Source organism: Medicago truncatula, chromosome 5, assembly GCF_003473485.1.
Source record: "Medicago truncatula cultivar Jemalong A17 chromosome 5, MtrunA17r5.0-ANR, whole genome shotgun sequence".
In the NCBI taxonomy this organism is placed as follows: Eukaryota; Viridiplantae; Streptophyta; class Magnoliopsida; order Fabales; family Fabaceae; genus Medicago; species Medicago truncatula.
In genome coordinates, this window is record NC_053046.1 from 16,535,804 (window position 1) to 16,550,401 (window position 14,598).

Sequence of the window (14,598 nt, forward strand, 5' to 3'; positions counted from 1 at the left end):
AGTCTTATTTTTGACGTTGTATTGTGAAACGAACTCATTAAGTTTGATTTTCCTAGATATTTTCCATATTTTTATTTTATTTTTTAACTAGAAAGACACAATTGAATTAATAGGGAAATAAGATCTACTTATTATATTGTGGTTTACTTTCTAAACAACAAATTGAAATATGATTCCCCTAAAATAAATTTATAATATGATATGATAGCCTATCATATTCTATACACTTTTTTGCATGTTCTATAACCATCAACAAATGATTATTCTTACAAGAAAGTAAGACAATGTTTAGAAAGTATTTCCATTAGTTACAATAACGTGAGATTATTTTAATTTGCACTAAGACTAGAAAACTGATTGATAATTGATGATATAAAATTAATACATGGCTCAAATTGAAACAAAAAGACAGTGATTTTTATTATTTTTACATAATCTACATAACCTATTTAGAATCTTCATACTTCTTTGGATGATAATCTAGTTCTCCTTTTGAACCTAACTCCACATCCATAGGTTTCTCTTGGATATCAACACTTCCTTTGTAATGATATCTTTGAGAAACATACAAAAAGTAAACCAAGTTGAGAACTCCAACCCCAGCTAGAAGGTAGTAAAAGTAATCTAGCCTTCCTTCATTGATATTATTTGTTAACCAATCTGGATGGTTATGTGTTTTAGTAACACTATGAACAGTGATGACTAATATGCTACTAACATAATTAGCCAAAGCAAAAGAACAAGAGAACAAAGCATTAGCAATGCTTCTCATATGATCAGGGAATTGTCTATTGAAGAACTCAATTAATCCAATTATGTTGAATGCTTCACAAAAACCCATCAAGACCAATTGTGGGAATAGCCACATTACTGACATAGGAGCAATTCCTTGTGGAGTTGGATTAGAATTTGCTACATCTCTTCTAACTTTTTCAACCAAACCAGCTACAATCATTGATATAATGGAGAACACCATGCCAATTCCAATTCTTTGAAGGAGAGTGATTCCTCCTTCATTCTTTGTAATTTTTCTTAGTGATGGCACGCATATCCGGTCGTAGAATGGGACCCATAGGCCTATGACGATCAACGATATGACTCCGAGTGAACCGGCTGGGATTTGGAATTTTGGTCCGAGGTGTCGGTCCATTTTCATGGCTTGTGATACAATAAATGTTCCTTGTTGCGCCATCGCAGTGAAACCTAGGATACCGGCCGCCCAAATTGGTAATGTTCTTGCTAAGCATTTTACCTCTTCTACTTGTTGGATGCTCACAAGGTTCCATTGATTTACGATGGTTCCATCTGGATTTAAATCACCCTCCATTACTAGAGCAGCTTTATCCAAAACCCTAGATTATACATATAAATTTATAGTTAGATTTTAGATCAAATGTAATAAATAATAACTTAAATATCTGTTTGCTAAATATAGAAAAAGTAGTATTTGGTGTTTTAAAAAATGTTAATCTCATTTTTCACAATTTGACTTGAGAAATGAAATTTCACAATTCTAGCAATATAATTTGTTGTCGAAATTTGATATCAAATTTGTGTCTGAAAATAATATAACTCTTTAAGATATAGATATCAACTTTTTTGTAAAGAGTAGTGCTACTTAGCAAAATTATTGTGGGAAAGAGAAAATAATGAATAAAAAGAAAAAAGGTCATCCAACGGTCATAAACAAGTCGTTCGCATTCATGCTTGTATGGCCATAAAGCATTTTCTCACTCATTAATTTTATACATCCTTAATTTCATCTCACTCATTCAACATTTCATTTTCTCTATCTCTTTCTATCACTCTCTTGGGCTAGAATGAGTAATAGGTGCACAAAAAATAATTTTCCGTTATAAAAATGGCTAGCAAATATAATAATGATTCAAAAAGGTGAAGTTGTAAAAAGCAATCAGTATAGTTTTCTTGCGGGATAGCTATTGTTGGTGGTAGCACTCAACTTTAATTATTACTTTCCATATGTCATTTTAGAAAAAAAAATTGTCCCAAATTATATGTCGCTTTATAATACCAATAAATATTATTAATGTTACTTTTTCTATTATATCCTTAACTATTTATTATTTTCTCTCATTTCAAGTCATTCATTTATCTTTTTCATGTCTTTATTAAGGACAATTTTGTAAAACAACTCATAATATCTCTTTCCCACACAAAATTAATTACATTTCTTAATACGTGTAATAATATTTAAAAAAACGACATACGTGACCATATATAATAAATAAACATAATTATTGCAAAATAATCAAAGAGATACGTGACCATATAATCAAAGACATACGTGACCATATAATAAATAAACATAATTATCTTACCTGAATTGGTTGGTTGGAGGTAGTTTTGACAAAATAGCTTTCCCAATTAATGGAGGATCATAAAAAATCCCATCAACATGTTTCTCATTTGGAAGCTTCACTTTTCTCTTTTTAAAAGAAGCCACTAAAACTTGTGCAATACTAGAAAAAATGCTTCCTTCTGGCTTCACATGCACATAAATCTTTGTTCCAATAAAGAACAAAATTATGGAAAACAACATGCACAAAGTTGGTATAGCAAAACCAAATTTCCAACTAACTGAGTCTTGGATGTAAACAATCACTGTTTGAGTGAATAACAATACCACTGTAAATGATGTATAGTACCAATTAAAGAAACTATTGATCCCTTTTTTTCCTTCTTCTGTTGTAGGGTCAAATTGGTCAACACCAAAAGGTATGCTGCATGGTCTTATACCTGAAGAACCTATGCTTAGAAATATAAGTCCCATGAATAGAAAACCAACTTGAGATGAGTTTGCAGTAACACATTGATTCAGTGCTTGTTGTTGAGGTGTGCAAGATGGAGGTTGTAATTTTGGTAGCCATGCTGTTAATGTCACTGCTGTCATACCCTGTTACAACAATTTCAATAGAAATTAAATATAATATATATTTAGGAAAAGGTTCGTGTTGATGCCTGCCCTAAGAGCACAAGTTAAAAAACCTAAAATGATCAATTTTGCATTAGAAAACATAGTATTTTAACTTTTAAAAAGTTGAATGCACGACTTTTAATACATATATTTTTATAATGACCATCTTATTGTCTAACAATTTTACATTGATATTTCGTTAAAATAATAAAAATACATTGATAATTAATAAAATTTCATTATTCTGTCATATCATTCTTTTTTTTTGTAGTTAGAAGAGATGGTAAAGCCATCATAAACTCACATATACAAAGTGGAGGTACCGGAGATCGAACCCGATCATGACGTCTGATCTAACAATTTCGGCATTTATGCCAGTTGAGCTAAGACTTACAAGACTTCTGTCATATCATTCTATTTTTGCGTATTTATTATATTTAGGTGAAAATAATAAAAGAAATAAATGTGAAAGAGACAAAGGAAGTTGCATGACAAAAATTAATATGCATAAAACAAAGACGATGATGTCACATCAGAAAATGGATCTATGACAAGATTTTATGTGCAACAAAATAAGCTGAGCTGAATTGTGAATTCCACTAACTGAATTTTTTATTATCCTCGTTTTGTTTAAAATTTATGTATATTGTTACTTTTACTACATTAGATTATTATAAAAAAAATATTAGCTACATGAAATTATTTGTTCATGTGGTCCAATCTAACTGCAGTACTGTGTCCATTTATCACACATGGTACGTGGACGACATAGCAAATGACAATAATGGCATTGATATAAAGATACATACCGAACCTTAATATTATATCTTTTAATAAAAGAGAGTAAACACTTGAATAAATTACATGCAAGTATATCCCCTCAAAAAAGAAAAAAAAGTTTGTAAGTTAAAACAAGAGAATAAAAACTATTGATATCAATGTAATTTTTTTTATTGATGGAAAAAGAGAAAATAACAGAAAGAAAGGGGGGAAAGGAAAAAGAAAATAAAAACTCTTTAATTGTGATTTTAACAAAAAACTATTTAATTAAGAAACAGCAATATTAACTATAAATATTTATTTTACATTATAAGATATTAATTTTTTTATATTTTCTTTAACAGTATACAAGGTCCTTCGAGTAAATGAAACAATAATAGTGTACATAAAAGCTCTGTGGCTTCTTCAATACTAAGAAATGACACTATACGTATCTTTATATCTTCCCAAGTCTCAAGAGTCAATTAACATTTGAGTCAAAACAAAAAGAGTCAATTAACATTGTTAGTGACAATTATAAAGCCAGTTTTGTTTTGTTACTTTCTAATATATTGAAGCGTTAAAACAGACTCTAAATTACTATTAATAAGTGTCATTTTAGAAATTAGGTTTAAAGTAAGATATTTTTCATTATATGAATTAAATCTTAAAATAAATTCTTACCAATAGTGAGAAAAAGGAAGCAAAAGCTATAGTCTTGAAGCGACCTGTGTAGGTATCAGAAATGAAGGCTCCAAGTAAAGGTGCAAAGTTTGAAATACCACCCCATATGTTTAGAATGTTTGATGCATGAACTTGCTCCAAATGAAACTCTCTTGTCAAATACACCATAAAGTTAGCTAACAAACCAAATGCTGCTAACCTCTCAAACGATTCATTTCCTGTATTATTAGCAAAGTTAAAAAAATGTCAAATTATTTGGATTTAAGATTTCTCTATAAAGCAATGACATAAACTATATGGAAGTGTAGGATATATATATTTTGTGCAAGATTACAAAAACGTTGAGAAAAAATAGCTTTTAACATAGTCCATAGTTACACTCATTAATCGATCTCAATCAATGATTTAAGATCGATGAGTTCAAATTAGTACTTACTCGGTAACAAAATATAAGCAAAAAATACATAATATAGATGTAATTTTTTTTTCCGTATATTTTGTTACAGAAGAAGTACCAAATAATGTTTCTCGTTGAATTGAGATCGAACGAACGAAATAAACAATTTCAGCAAGAATTTACAACATGTAATCCAAATCCGAAATTCGACCACATGTTGTAAGCAAAAACATTTTGAAAAAGATGAATATATATATTTATGTCTGACCTAAAATAAAAGGCATGGCCTTCCATCCTCCAGGTTTCTTCTTGCCATGTTTTTCATAGTTTGGTTCCTTTTCTATTGTTGAAGAAGGAAAGTCAGAGAGGTTTGTTCTATTATCTTCTGCACTCATTTTCTCACAACTCTTCTTAATCACTATTTTCCTATAAACTATACTCCACTATGACTCTATATATATAGCTTCAAGTTTTTGTGTATTCTCTCTCAAGGTTAAAAAAAAGGTTTACATGTAAAGTGTTTGGCTTTTGGTAGTTTGAGCTAAAGACCCAAATACACTAATTTATAATGCAATACACAATGATTGAATGGTTGAGGTTTGATCATAGTGGTGCTATCTAGTATCATAACAATTTGTATTGATTTGTTGAATAGTCGAATACTTCCAAATTAAATACAGAGTTTTGAACGCGTGCTATGTTTAGAGTACCGACTCATATGCATGAGATACATAAACAAGGATTGCGTGCTCTCTTTGTTATGGTCAGTGGAAACGTGGGGACCATGCACTTCAATCCCTTTCCTATAGTTTGTACGTGCATGGTAAATTCTAAGGCACTATGTATCACTTTTAGTATCCACTTGTATAGCATGTGTAGATTTGTGTGTATAAGTGTTACGGTGGATTTATAATATATACTAGCCAAAATGGTATATTTAATTATTTGTCCAATGTGTTGTTCCTATTTGTATAGCATTTTAAGCATACAAATATTGTAAAAGGCACAATGTATCATTCATTTTAAGCATCCACTTGTATAGCAGGTTAAAGTATGACTCATATATACAAGATAATAAAGAATGCAAGGTATGGTTTAGGGTAATATTGCAACTGAATCGTAGTTGTGCTACTATGTATGTTGCTTGTAAGAGTGAAATCCTAATTCATTATCACGTAATACAAACGAAACTATAACTGCTCTATAATCGCAGAGGTATGCATCATTAACTGAATTACGTTAATAAAGATTGTGTAGATTGTGTGTTAATTGTCTTTTATTTTTCGTTTCTTATTATTATTTTGTTACTAGTTGATGTTCATGAATATATGTTCACGGATATACATGTGATCATTTAGTTGATGCATCGAATCAAATCATATAATATCCAAGTGATTCACATGATCAATGTATTAATTTAAATATCACCTTATATAAGTGAGAGACTCGTTATTTTAAATTGTCAACTTTCTATGGGAACCAGTAACACACAATAGTTACTAGATTGAAGAATCTTTTGAATCTTCAATATATATATCTCTTTTTTTCCAACTAGTTTCTGCATCATAATATATTCGAGATAACCCAACCGATCTTGCCAACGATTTGTAAACTTCTTGTTTACAATAAAATGTGCTTTCATTACACTTATAATTTAATATGTAAACTTCAGGTTTACAATAAAATGTGCTTCCATTGCACTAATTTAAGTGTAGTATAAATCAGAGATTTTTTTTTTTCCACCGCACTTATTTTCTTGAGAATATATCTCGTAATATGGAGAGATATTTAACATTCTTTTCTTCAATATGATATCAAATTATAATGATATCCTTCAAACGTAATAAATTTCTATGAAATTAGTTTCATATGCTCTTCTGGATATCATATAATGCATTCTCAGTGCGTAATTATATTACTCCATATAACAATATATTTGCTCTTCTGAAGCCTTCAATATTTTTTATTTATTTTTTACCATCAAATGTAATAATAAAATTAGTTTCTTTGTATCACTCATCTAAACATTTTTATAGTCTTTTGCATAAGAAATCTTTCACTTACAAACAATATCCAACAAAATATACATAAAATCATTATGCTCCTTAGCGAATCCAAGTTCTTGGAGCAATACTTGCTCGAAACCTGGAAATAGTTTATGCATACTTTTTAGAAGGAATCAATAATACAAATCTAATTTATAGTTATTCTGCCAACTAACAAGAATCCCATTTCAAAATAATATAATTTGTAAATCTTAATTGTTTCAGAAGTAACAATAATATCAAATTCATAAGCACATTACCTACTATTTCATTAGAAAAGAAATTATGCGGAGTATTCTACCCAAAAAAAATAAATAGGCGGAGCACAAATTATACGAAACAAATAGTATGAATGATACAATCTAAAAATAAAGTTCAATTTATCATGTGAGACTACATCATTTCAATCAATGATTGTACTCTTACGTTCAATCACATATGTGATTTATCGTTCAAAGTTTTCATGACATTGTTTTCTCAATGTTGCTACTTCAGAAGAACATATATATATATTTAATTCTTTTGATAAAACTTATGTTCAGATCAAATAGATCTTATATATTTAAATTGTGGTTAAAAACGCCACAAACCTCTATGAACAGTAAGCAAGTAAAATCACAATTTTGCAATCCTTCAAGGATGATTTAATATTGAATTTTACTTCTTCAGGAGCTATATTCCAAATCTTCATAAACAATGATCAAGAAACTTCTTTATTTTAGCGATCCTTTAGAGATCTTTAAAATAACAAATTAGTTCTTCAAGAACCACTACTAGAAAAAGAAAAATTAGCGAGGGAAATTAGTGACGGAAAAAATGAAATTCCTCACAAATTCCTTGGTCACAAAATTTAGTGACGGAATTAGAGAGGGATTTTACGTTTTCCTTCACTAATTTTTGTTTTTTTAGTAGTGAACTACATTATATTCTTAATGTGTAACTCTTCAATCCTTTTTTTTTAAATAATACAAAGATAAAATACATCTTATATTCAACCATAAATCTATCAACGCCAAGGAAGATCATGATTTTTTTCCATCCTTCAGGGACGCTTTAATATTAAGAAAAAAAAAAACAATTCTTCAAGAACTATATCATAAAAAATCTTCATTGTTTGATCAATTCTTTAAGAATGCTTCAATGTTAAATTTTAGTTCTTCAGAAACTATATCTCATATCTTTCTAAACAATGAAAGAAAAAAATATTGTTTGAGTGATCTTCAGGAATACTTCGATATTAAATTTAGTTTTTCTTTCTTTACATAGAGAATATATGTACTAACATGTATAATGCAATGATCGGTACATCAAATGATTTGATTATACTCATAAAATAAAGAAACATATACAAGTATAACCATTGAACAACTATGGATGTTTTAATATACCATTCATGATGGTATTATTAACAGCACCTAATGTGTAACTACCGGACAATTACGACTAAAGTAATTTGCTCCTAATTAATAGTTTCAAATATCACAACAGATGCACATTTGAGAATCATGTACAAATTGATCTAGCATTAATGGTTGTCCCAAACAAAATTATTCATAAAAGGCAACTTGAGGACTTTGATCTTAACGCAGAAAAGAATGGACACAGTCAACTAAAACACATCCATTTTCAAAATCAATTAGCTTCCTAAATAAATCTATCACATACACAAAATAGAAACCAAGTTTGTGTGTGTCGATAGAGCAATTACTTATAATAAAAAAAAAAAAACATAAACTTAAGAAATAACTTGAACAGTGAGACAGACAACAACTTGGTTAGAGATGTTATGTGGGGTATTCTATATGCTATGAATTGAAATCTTGATGATATGTTATTTTCATTCAAGGTTTGAATAATTTCATTTTACTATCCTATGAGCATTCAAATGTTTTGTATAATATAACCACGAGGCTGAAAACTTGAAAGATAACCTAAACTTCAAAAATAAATTCATACAAACTTTCCTAAAATTAAGTTCTTTCTTGTTTTGCATCTTCATCACTATTTATTTGTAGCGAATGCAAAGCCTCTGCTCCTCATATGAAAACTATAAGTTCTTCTTTTGCACCACTCTCGAATTGTTAGAGCTTCGTGCTGATAACGTGTTATAAAATAAACTAAAAGCACAAGATCGAAGAAGAAGAAGAAGAAGAAGAAGAAGATGATGATGAAAACCTTTTATATTATTCTCTTCACAAGCGTGTCTTTGCAATACAATATGAGCCCTATTTATAGGACACAAGTTGAGTAAGTGAATGATCAAAGTAATTAAGGTCCACTAACTATTCACTCGCTAATGGGGTTATAGGAAGGTGGAAGACTAAGGATGGACATCCACTAAGTCATTTATTCATAACAAATATATATTTTTCGGGTTAATTTACATGAGTATAAAATGTTTATATAATATACTAAGGTCATTACTGTGATTGCACCCTTTGAACGTTGGTCGGATGTGTTAAGGTGGAAATATAAGTGTGAGTAATGAGTCTCAACTTTGTTGAAAACATGAGTGTTGATCAGTGGCGGATCTTGAGTAATTTTGTTGGGGGTGCCAAAATTTAATTGTTTGTAATATATATTAAATCGTTTCAAGATTTAACAAGGAATGATTTGCAGGTGAAGTGGTTGATTTCTTTTGATTATAGTGTGGGGGAGCCGGTTTTTGAATAAAATATTAAAAATACAGGAAAAATGTTAAAAATCAGAGGCAATAGCACTCAAACTAGAGACATTACAACGATAGAATAGTCACCACTCCATCGCAACCAAGGGAAACATGTTGCTTATTTATGCCTAATATGATAAATGTAGCAAAGTTGGGGGATGCTATCGGTCCCCAAAGAGATCCGCCCTGGTGTTGAGTAATGATGGCAGAGCATTATATGATATATATTTTGACTATGTTTTTAGTACTTTTTTTTTACGTTTAAAGAAAAATAAGATGAGAGTTGGATGAGTTGTCAATGGTTTGAGAAACATATTGTATTGTTTTCACTCGAGTCGTTGTAATTCACTTTTATTCTAAATCATGCAACTCTATAGGTGTTTTGAATGTTTTGCAGTGAGAAATCATATAAATCGACAAATCAAGACATCACGTGAAGGAACAATAATATGAAGTTTGAAGACCAATGGTTCTTAGAAGGTTTTTGAAGAAAATACAAGATGAAAAAAATTCATTTCAAGTTTCCAATAGTTTTCAGGCGGAAGAACGATAAAAAAATAGGACGGAAACACAAGCATTCGCACACGGAGGCTGCCTGATGCGCATCATGCGCACAAGCCATGCGCCACTACGCATGGGAAAGTGCTTGCTATATCTGATTTGGCTTATCATATGGTAGTTTTCCTTCCGCCAATGAATGACAAATGGGTATGGCAAAAATGTTTAGGACATGCTTGTTGGATATTAATCTCTAAACTCAACAAGTTAAAATTTGTCAAAGGCTTATCAGATTTGAGGTATCATTCAAATGCTCTTTGTGGATCATATCATAAAGGAAAGATTGTTAAATCATCTTTTAAATTTGAGAATATTGTCACAACCTCGAGAACATATAGGTCAACTTGGTGCACTAAAATTTCCGCATTCGCAATATGTTTTTTTACACTATATGTTGTTTTCAAAACTTGAACCTAAACCGTGACCTTTCAATCACATAACAACAATTTCACTTTGCGTCGAGACTTACTTTCTTGTAAAAAAGAAAACATTACTGGTAGATAAATATTATTCCACTCGATACTGGCAATGAGTTTTTGTTGGTCTTTTAATTTTCATCCACGATCTTGTCTTTGACAGTATTCATCCACAAATTTTCAAACAATGCACATTAACATTTGAGTGGCACAACCCCAAAACGTTTCCCATGCATGTTGGTTGTTTTCACCAACTTGAAAAACGCATTTAGAGACATAAACTTTGAAAGCAGAAGTTTTATCCTGTGAGCCAAACTCCGTTTAAAACCTTCTAACTGGGATTAGAAATCACTAGCAACATTATATGGATATTCATTTAAAATTTCAATCTACTTCTAAGGATATGTTTGAGCCGCTAAAAAATAATAATAGAGTGAACATGAAAACGTGTTATTCTGTCTTGTCTTGTGTAATGTTATCATTTACATTTTAGCAGATTAAATATACCTTAAAAGAAGTGACACAATATATTTATTTAATTCCACGGAAAATATAAGGAGCACAACAAAAAATAATTTGCAGTGATATATAAATGGTTTATCACCTCAGCCACCACGTCATTTCGGTGTCATTGTCTCAACCATTCTTAAATTCTTGATGTATTCAACCATCCACCTAGTGCCATGCATAGTCATTGCAACACCGAATTCTAGCAACCTTCTGTTTTGGATAAATCTATGTCGGGGTCGGTCCAATAATCTTTAAAAATAAGTTAGATTTAAAAGAAATTTTGATATACGACCTTTTTAATTTGCATGAAGCATTTTTGTTCTAAAATTTTAAAAATAAAAATAAAAATTGTTGGTAAACCTAAAACAAGGACTTTAGTAGCCTTACTCTTAAATCGGCCTTAATCTCTACCTTTATTTTTATAAAATTTGACAAACATGTGGTCAAGTGACACCTTAATCGGTATCACAAGAGATTTTAGATAAGAGGACATTCTAATTTATCTTTTAATTTAAAGTTTAACGGTCAAACTTATACGCATTGAAGTAGGTATTGCGAGTTCAAATTATTAAACCTGCACTTCATACAATTTGAGTTGTATGTATCACGTGCTACTTCTCATTGGTTTTTCGTTGAATTTTGATTAGAACGTACACTATATTCTATTCTTAATGGTATTTTCTGACTGTCCACTATATAAGTGATCCTAAAGTTAGTATGTTGCTCGGAGAAAGGGATATTTAGTCTCAAATGAATCAATGATCATACTTTATTGAATCAATGATCCTATAGGCATATAAATTGATTTTGGGGTTAAAAGTGTTTTTGTTCCTTATAAATATGTCAATTTTTTATTTGTTTTTTTAAAAAAATTCTTCGATTTTTAGTCCTCAAAAAGTTTTTTATCTCCACTTTCAGTCCATTCTTTAAAGCAAATTTATGTAGAATTCGTATTTTTGAATAAAATTTTGCATAAAATTTATAATATTATAAGGATCCTTCCCAAAAAAAATAAATTTTTTTCAACAAACATGAATTAAATATGAATTTTTATATTTTTTGAGGTTAAAAATTCATATTTATTTTATGTTTTGTTTAAAAACTCTAATTTTTTGGGGATGATTTTAACAATATTCTACATATTTATGCATAATTTCATCAAAAAAATAAAAAAAATTACTTGAAAATAAGGACTAAAAGTAGTGATTGAAAATTTTAAAAGGACGAAAAGTTGAAGGAAAATTTTATAGAGTGACTAAAACGAAAAGTTGGTATATTTATAGGGACCAAGAACATATTTAACCCTTGATTTTAATAGTAAAAATTGTTTCATTTATTAAAATACTCTTATTAATTAATCTTATTAATTAGGGAAATGGTAACTAGTGCTCTCGTGGTACTAGTTAAGGACCTTAAATGGTAACTTTTTATAAAAGTTTGTGTAATTAGTGCATTGAAAATTGACAACTTTGATATTTTTAAAAATACTAACCTCCGTCCCTAAATATAAGAGTCTTTTGCCAAAATTGCAGAGATTAAGAAAGTTTGTTGTAATATTAAATTTGTGTACTATTGTTTTTACAATTATTTTATCCTTAAGAGAGAGAGTTAATTTATGTTTTCAATATAATATGTATTGTTGATTGAAGAAAAATATGCAAAATAAATAAGAGTATGTTGGTAATGAAATAATTAATGTACGTGGAAATACTAAAATGATCTTATAAAAAGGGACAAATTATTTTTTCAAAAGGATCTTATAATTAGAGACGGAGGTAATAATTACTTAATTTAATATGTTTAAATAATGCCTAAGACATTCATTAACAAGACCCAATAGGTATAATAAATGGAGTAGGTAAATGATTGAAAAACAATAAATAAAGTATGATAATGTAAAAGAATAATAAATGTTATATTGTTATTATAAAAGAGATAACTAATTCAAACCAAAGAAAAATAACAAAGATAAAACTCAAAATGAAACGGAGAGCATATATTACTCTCTCTTATCTTATCTATCATTTTTCTTCATCTTCTCTCTCATAAATACACTAAATATAATGTAGCATTTTTCAGGGGATCTACATGGATTCGCAGTGCCATATTCACTTTTATATAACCAACTAGGGGCGGATGCATGTGTAAAGCTTGGGACTCCTGCTCTTACCAGGGAAAAAACCTTGCTTTAAAAATTATTAGATTAGATTAGATAAATAGCTCTTCCTTTTTGTCTAAAGTAACCTGATGACTATAATAAATTCAAAATCAATATGGGTTCTCCAACAATACGTCTGGTACAATTTTAATGAAAGATATTGTTAACAAGTGTCATAAAAGCACTCTTTAAGCATATTAAATTAAAAAAAATAAAAATATTAAAATTTTCAATACACTGATTATACAAACTTTTATAAAAAATTATTATTTAAAGCTCTTAACTATTGTTCCGGGCACTAGTTAACATTTCCCTTTAAGCAATATGTTTTTCTTATAATAAACACAACCACAATGTATTTTTTTTTAATTCTATGGTTCTCAAGGAATAATCTCTGATAATTTAGAGTTCAGCCGTGGCTTAACTATAATCTCAATAAGAATAATCACAAGACATATTAAAAGCAACAACCTAGAATTCAATCAAATAAACCACGTAGAATTCACACGACATTATAGATATGTGTAGATCTTTTTTTTTGGTCAAGTAGTCTAGTAGTTAGAGCTCATACAATTTAGGATATGTGTAGATCTAATGCGTAGAGTTTGGAAAACAAATTTTGTTTGGCATGTGTTTACCGCCATATAATCTCCTATATATGACATCATTCAATGACAAAAATTGACTTTTCTTGGACCAAAATTACTCTTCCTTACATCCTTAGACAAATAGGACCACCATAATACATAGTATTTTCTAGTGTCGACTCATGTTAATCCAAGTTCTTGTCCTATGTATTGTAGACTGCAGTTCTGATTTTTGTATCTTTTAGTTTTGAATCATGTCATTGGAAAATATTTTATTGACAATCAAGTTCATTCTTTTTTATTCTTTTGTACAAGTTAAAGTGTAAAACTAAAGAGTTCACAAAGTCATTAAAAAACCATAACACATGAACAAAACAGCTACAACTAAGAAACATTATTGAAACCTATGTAAAGGTTCGGCCACCAAAGGTGAATATCAAAAGAGAATGGAATAGAAAAGATAATGTGATATGTTTGTGATGTTAAAGGAAAATCAAAGATAAAGAAGAAATAAGGCCACTACCGTTGTAATGGCGTTTTTCTTTCTTTTGTAGGAAAAAAAACGTCATTTATTTTCTATTTCATTTTTACCAATCAAAGACACTATTCCTCAACACATATCATTGCAATGTGAACGAAAAAGAAAAACGCCAATAAAACGAAATACAGTTTTTTTCTTTCTTTCTAGTAATGTATGACTAGAGATCACCTTTAAGGTGAATAATTAGGAGATTTAGAGTAGGAATGCATGTTTGCATATATAATGCAACGTTCTTTTGATCTTAACCACTAAAATAATTACTGTCACAATGAACCCACTTGGGTTGTCCTAATGATATTGGCTTGAAACCTGAGAGTGCACTTCTCTTCAAGATCTCATG

The 14,598-nt window shown here is 29.5% G+C and overlaps 1 protein-coding gene across 1 annotated transcript; it reads right to left on the minus strand.

Moving 5' to 3' along the window:
- Positions 1-333: 333 nt before the first annotated feature.
- On the minus strand, positions 334-5,433 carry LOC11422634 (protein NRT1/ PTR FAMILY 2.13). Its single transcript, XM_003613510.4, has 4 exons — positions 5,044-5,433; positions 4,379-4,596; positions 2,340-2,914; positions 334-1,352 (listed from the first exon to the last, which is right to left on the minus strand). Exons 1-4 carry the CDS (start codon positions 5,168-5,170, stop codon positions 446-448), a joined length of 1,827 nt encoding a protein of 608 aa, XP_003613558.1. The 5' UTR covers positions 5,171-5,433; the 3' UTR covers positions 334-445.
- Between the last annotated feature and the right edge of the window lie 9,165 nt (positions 5,434-14,598).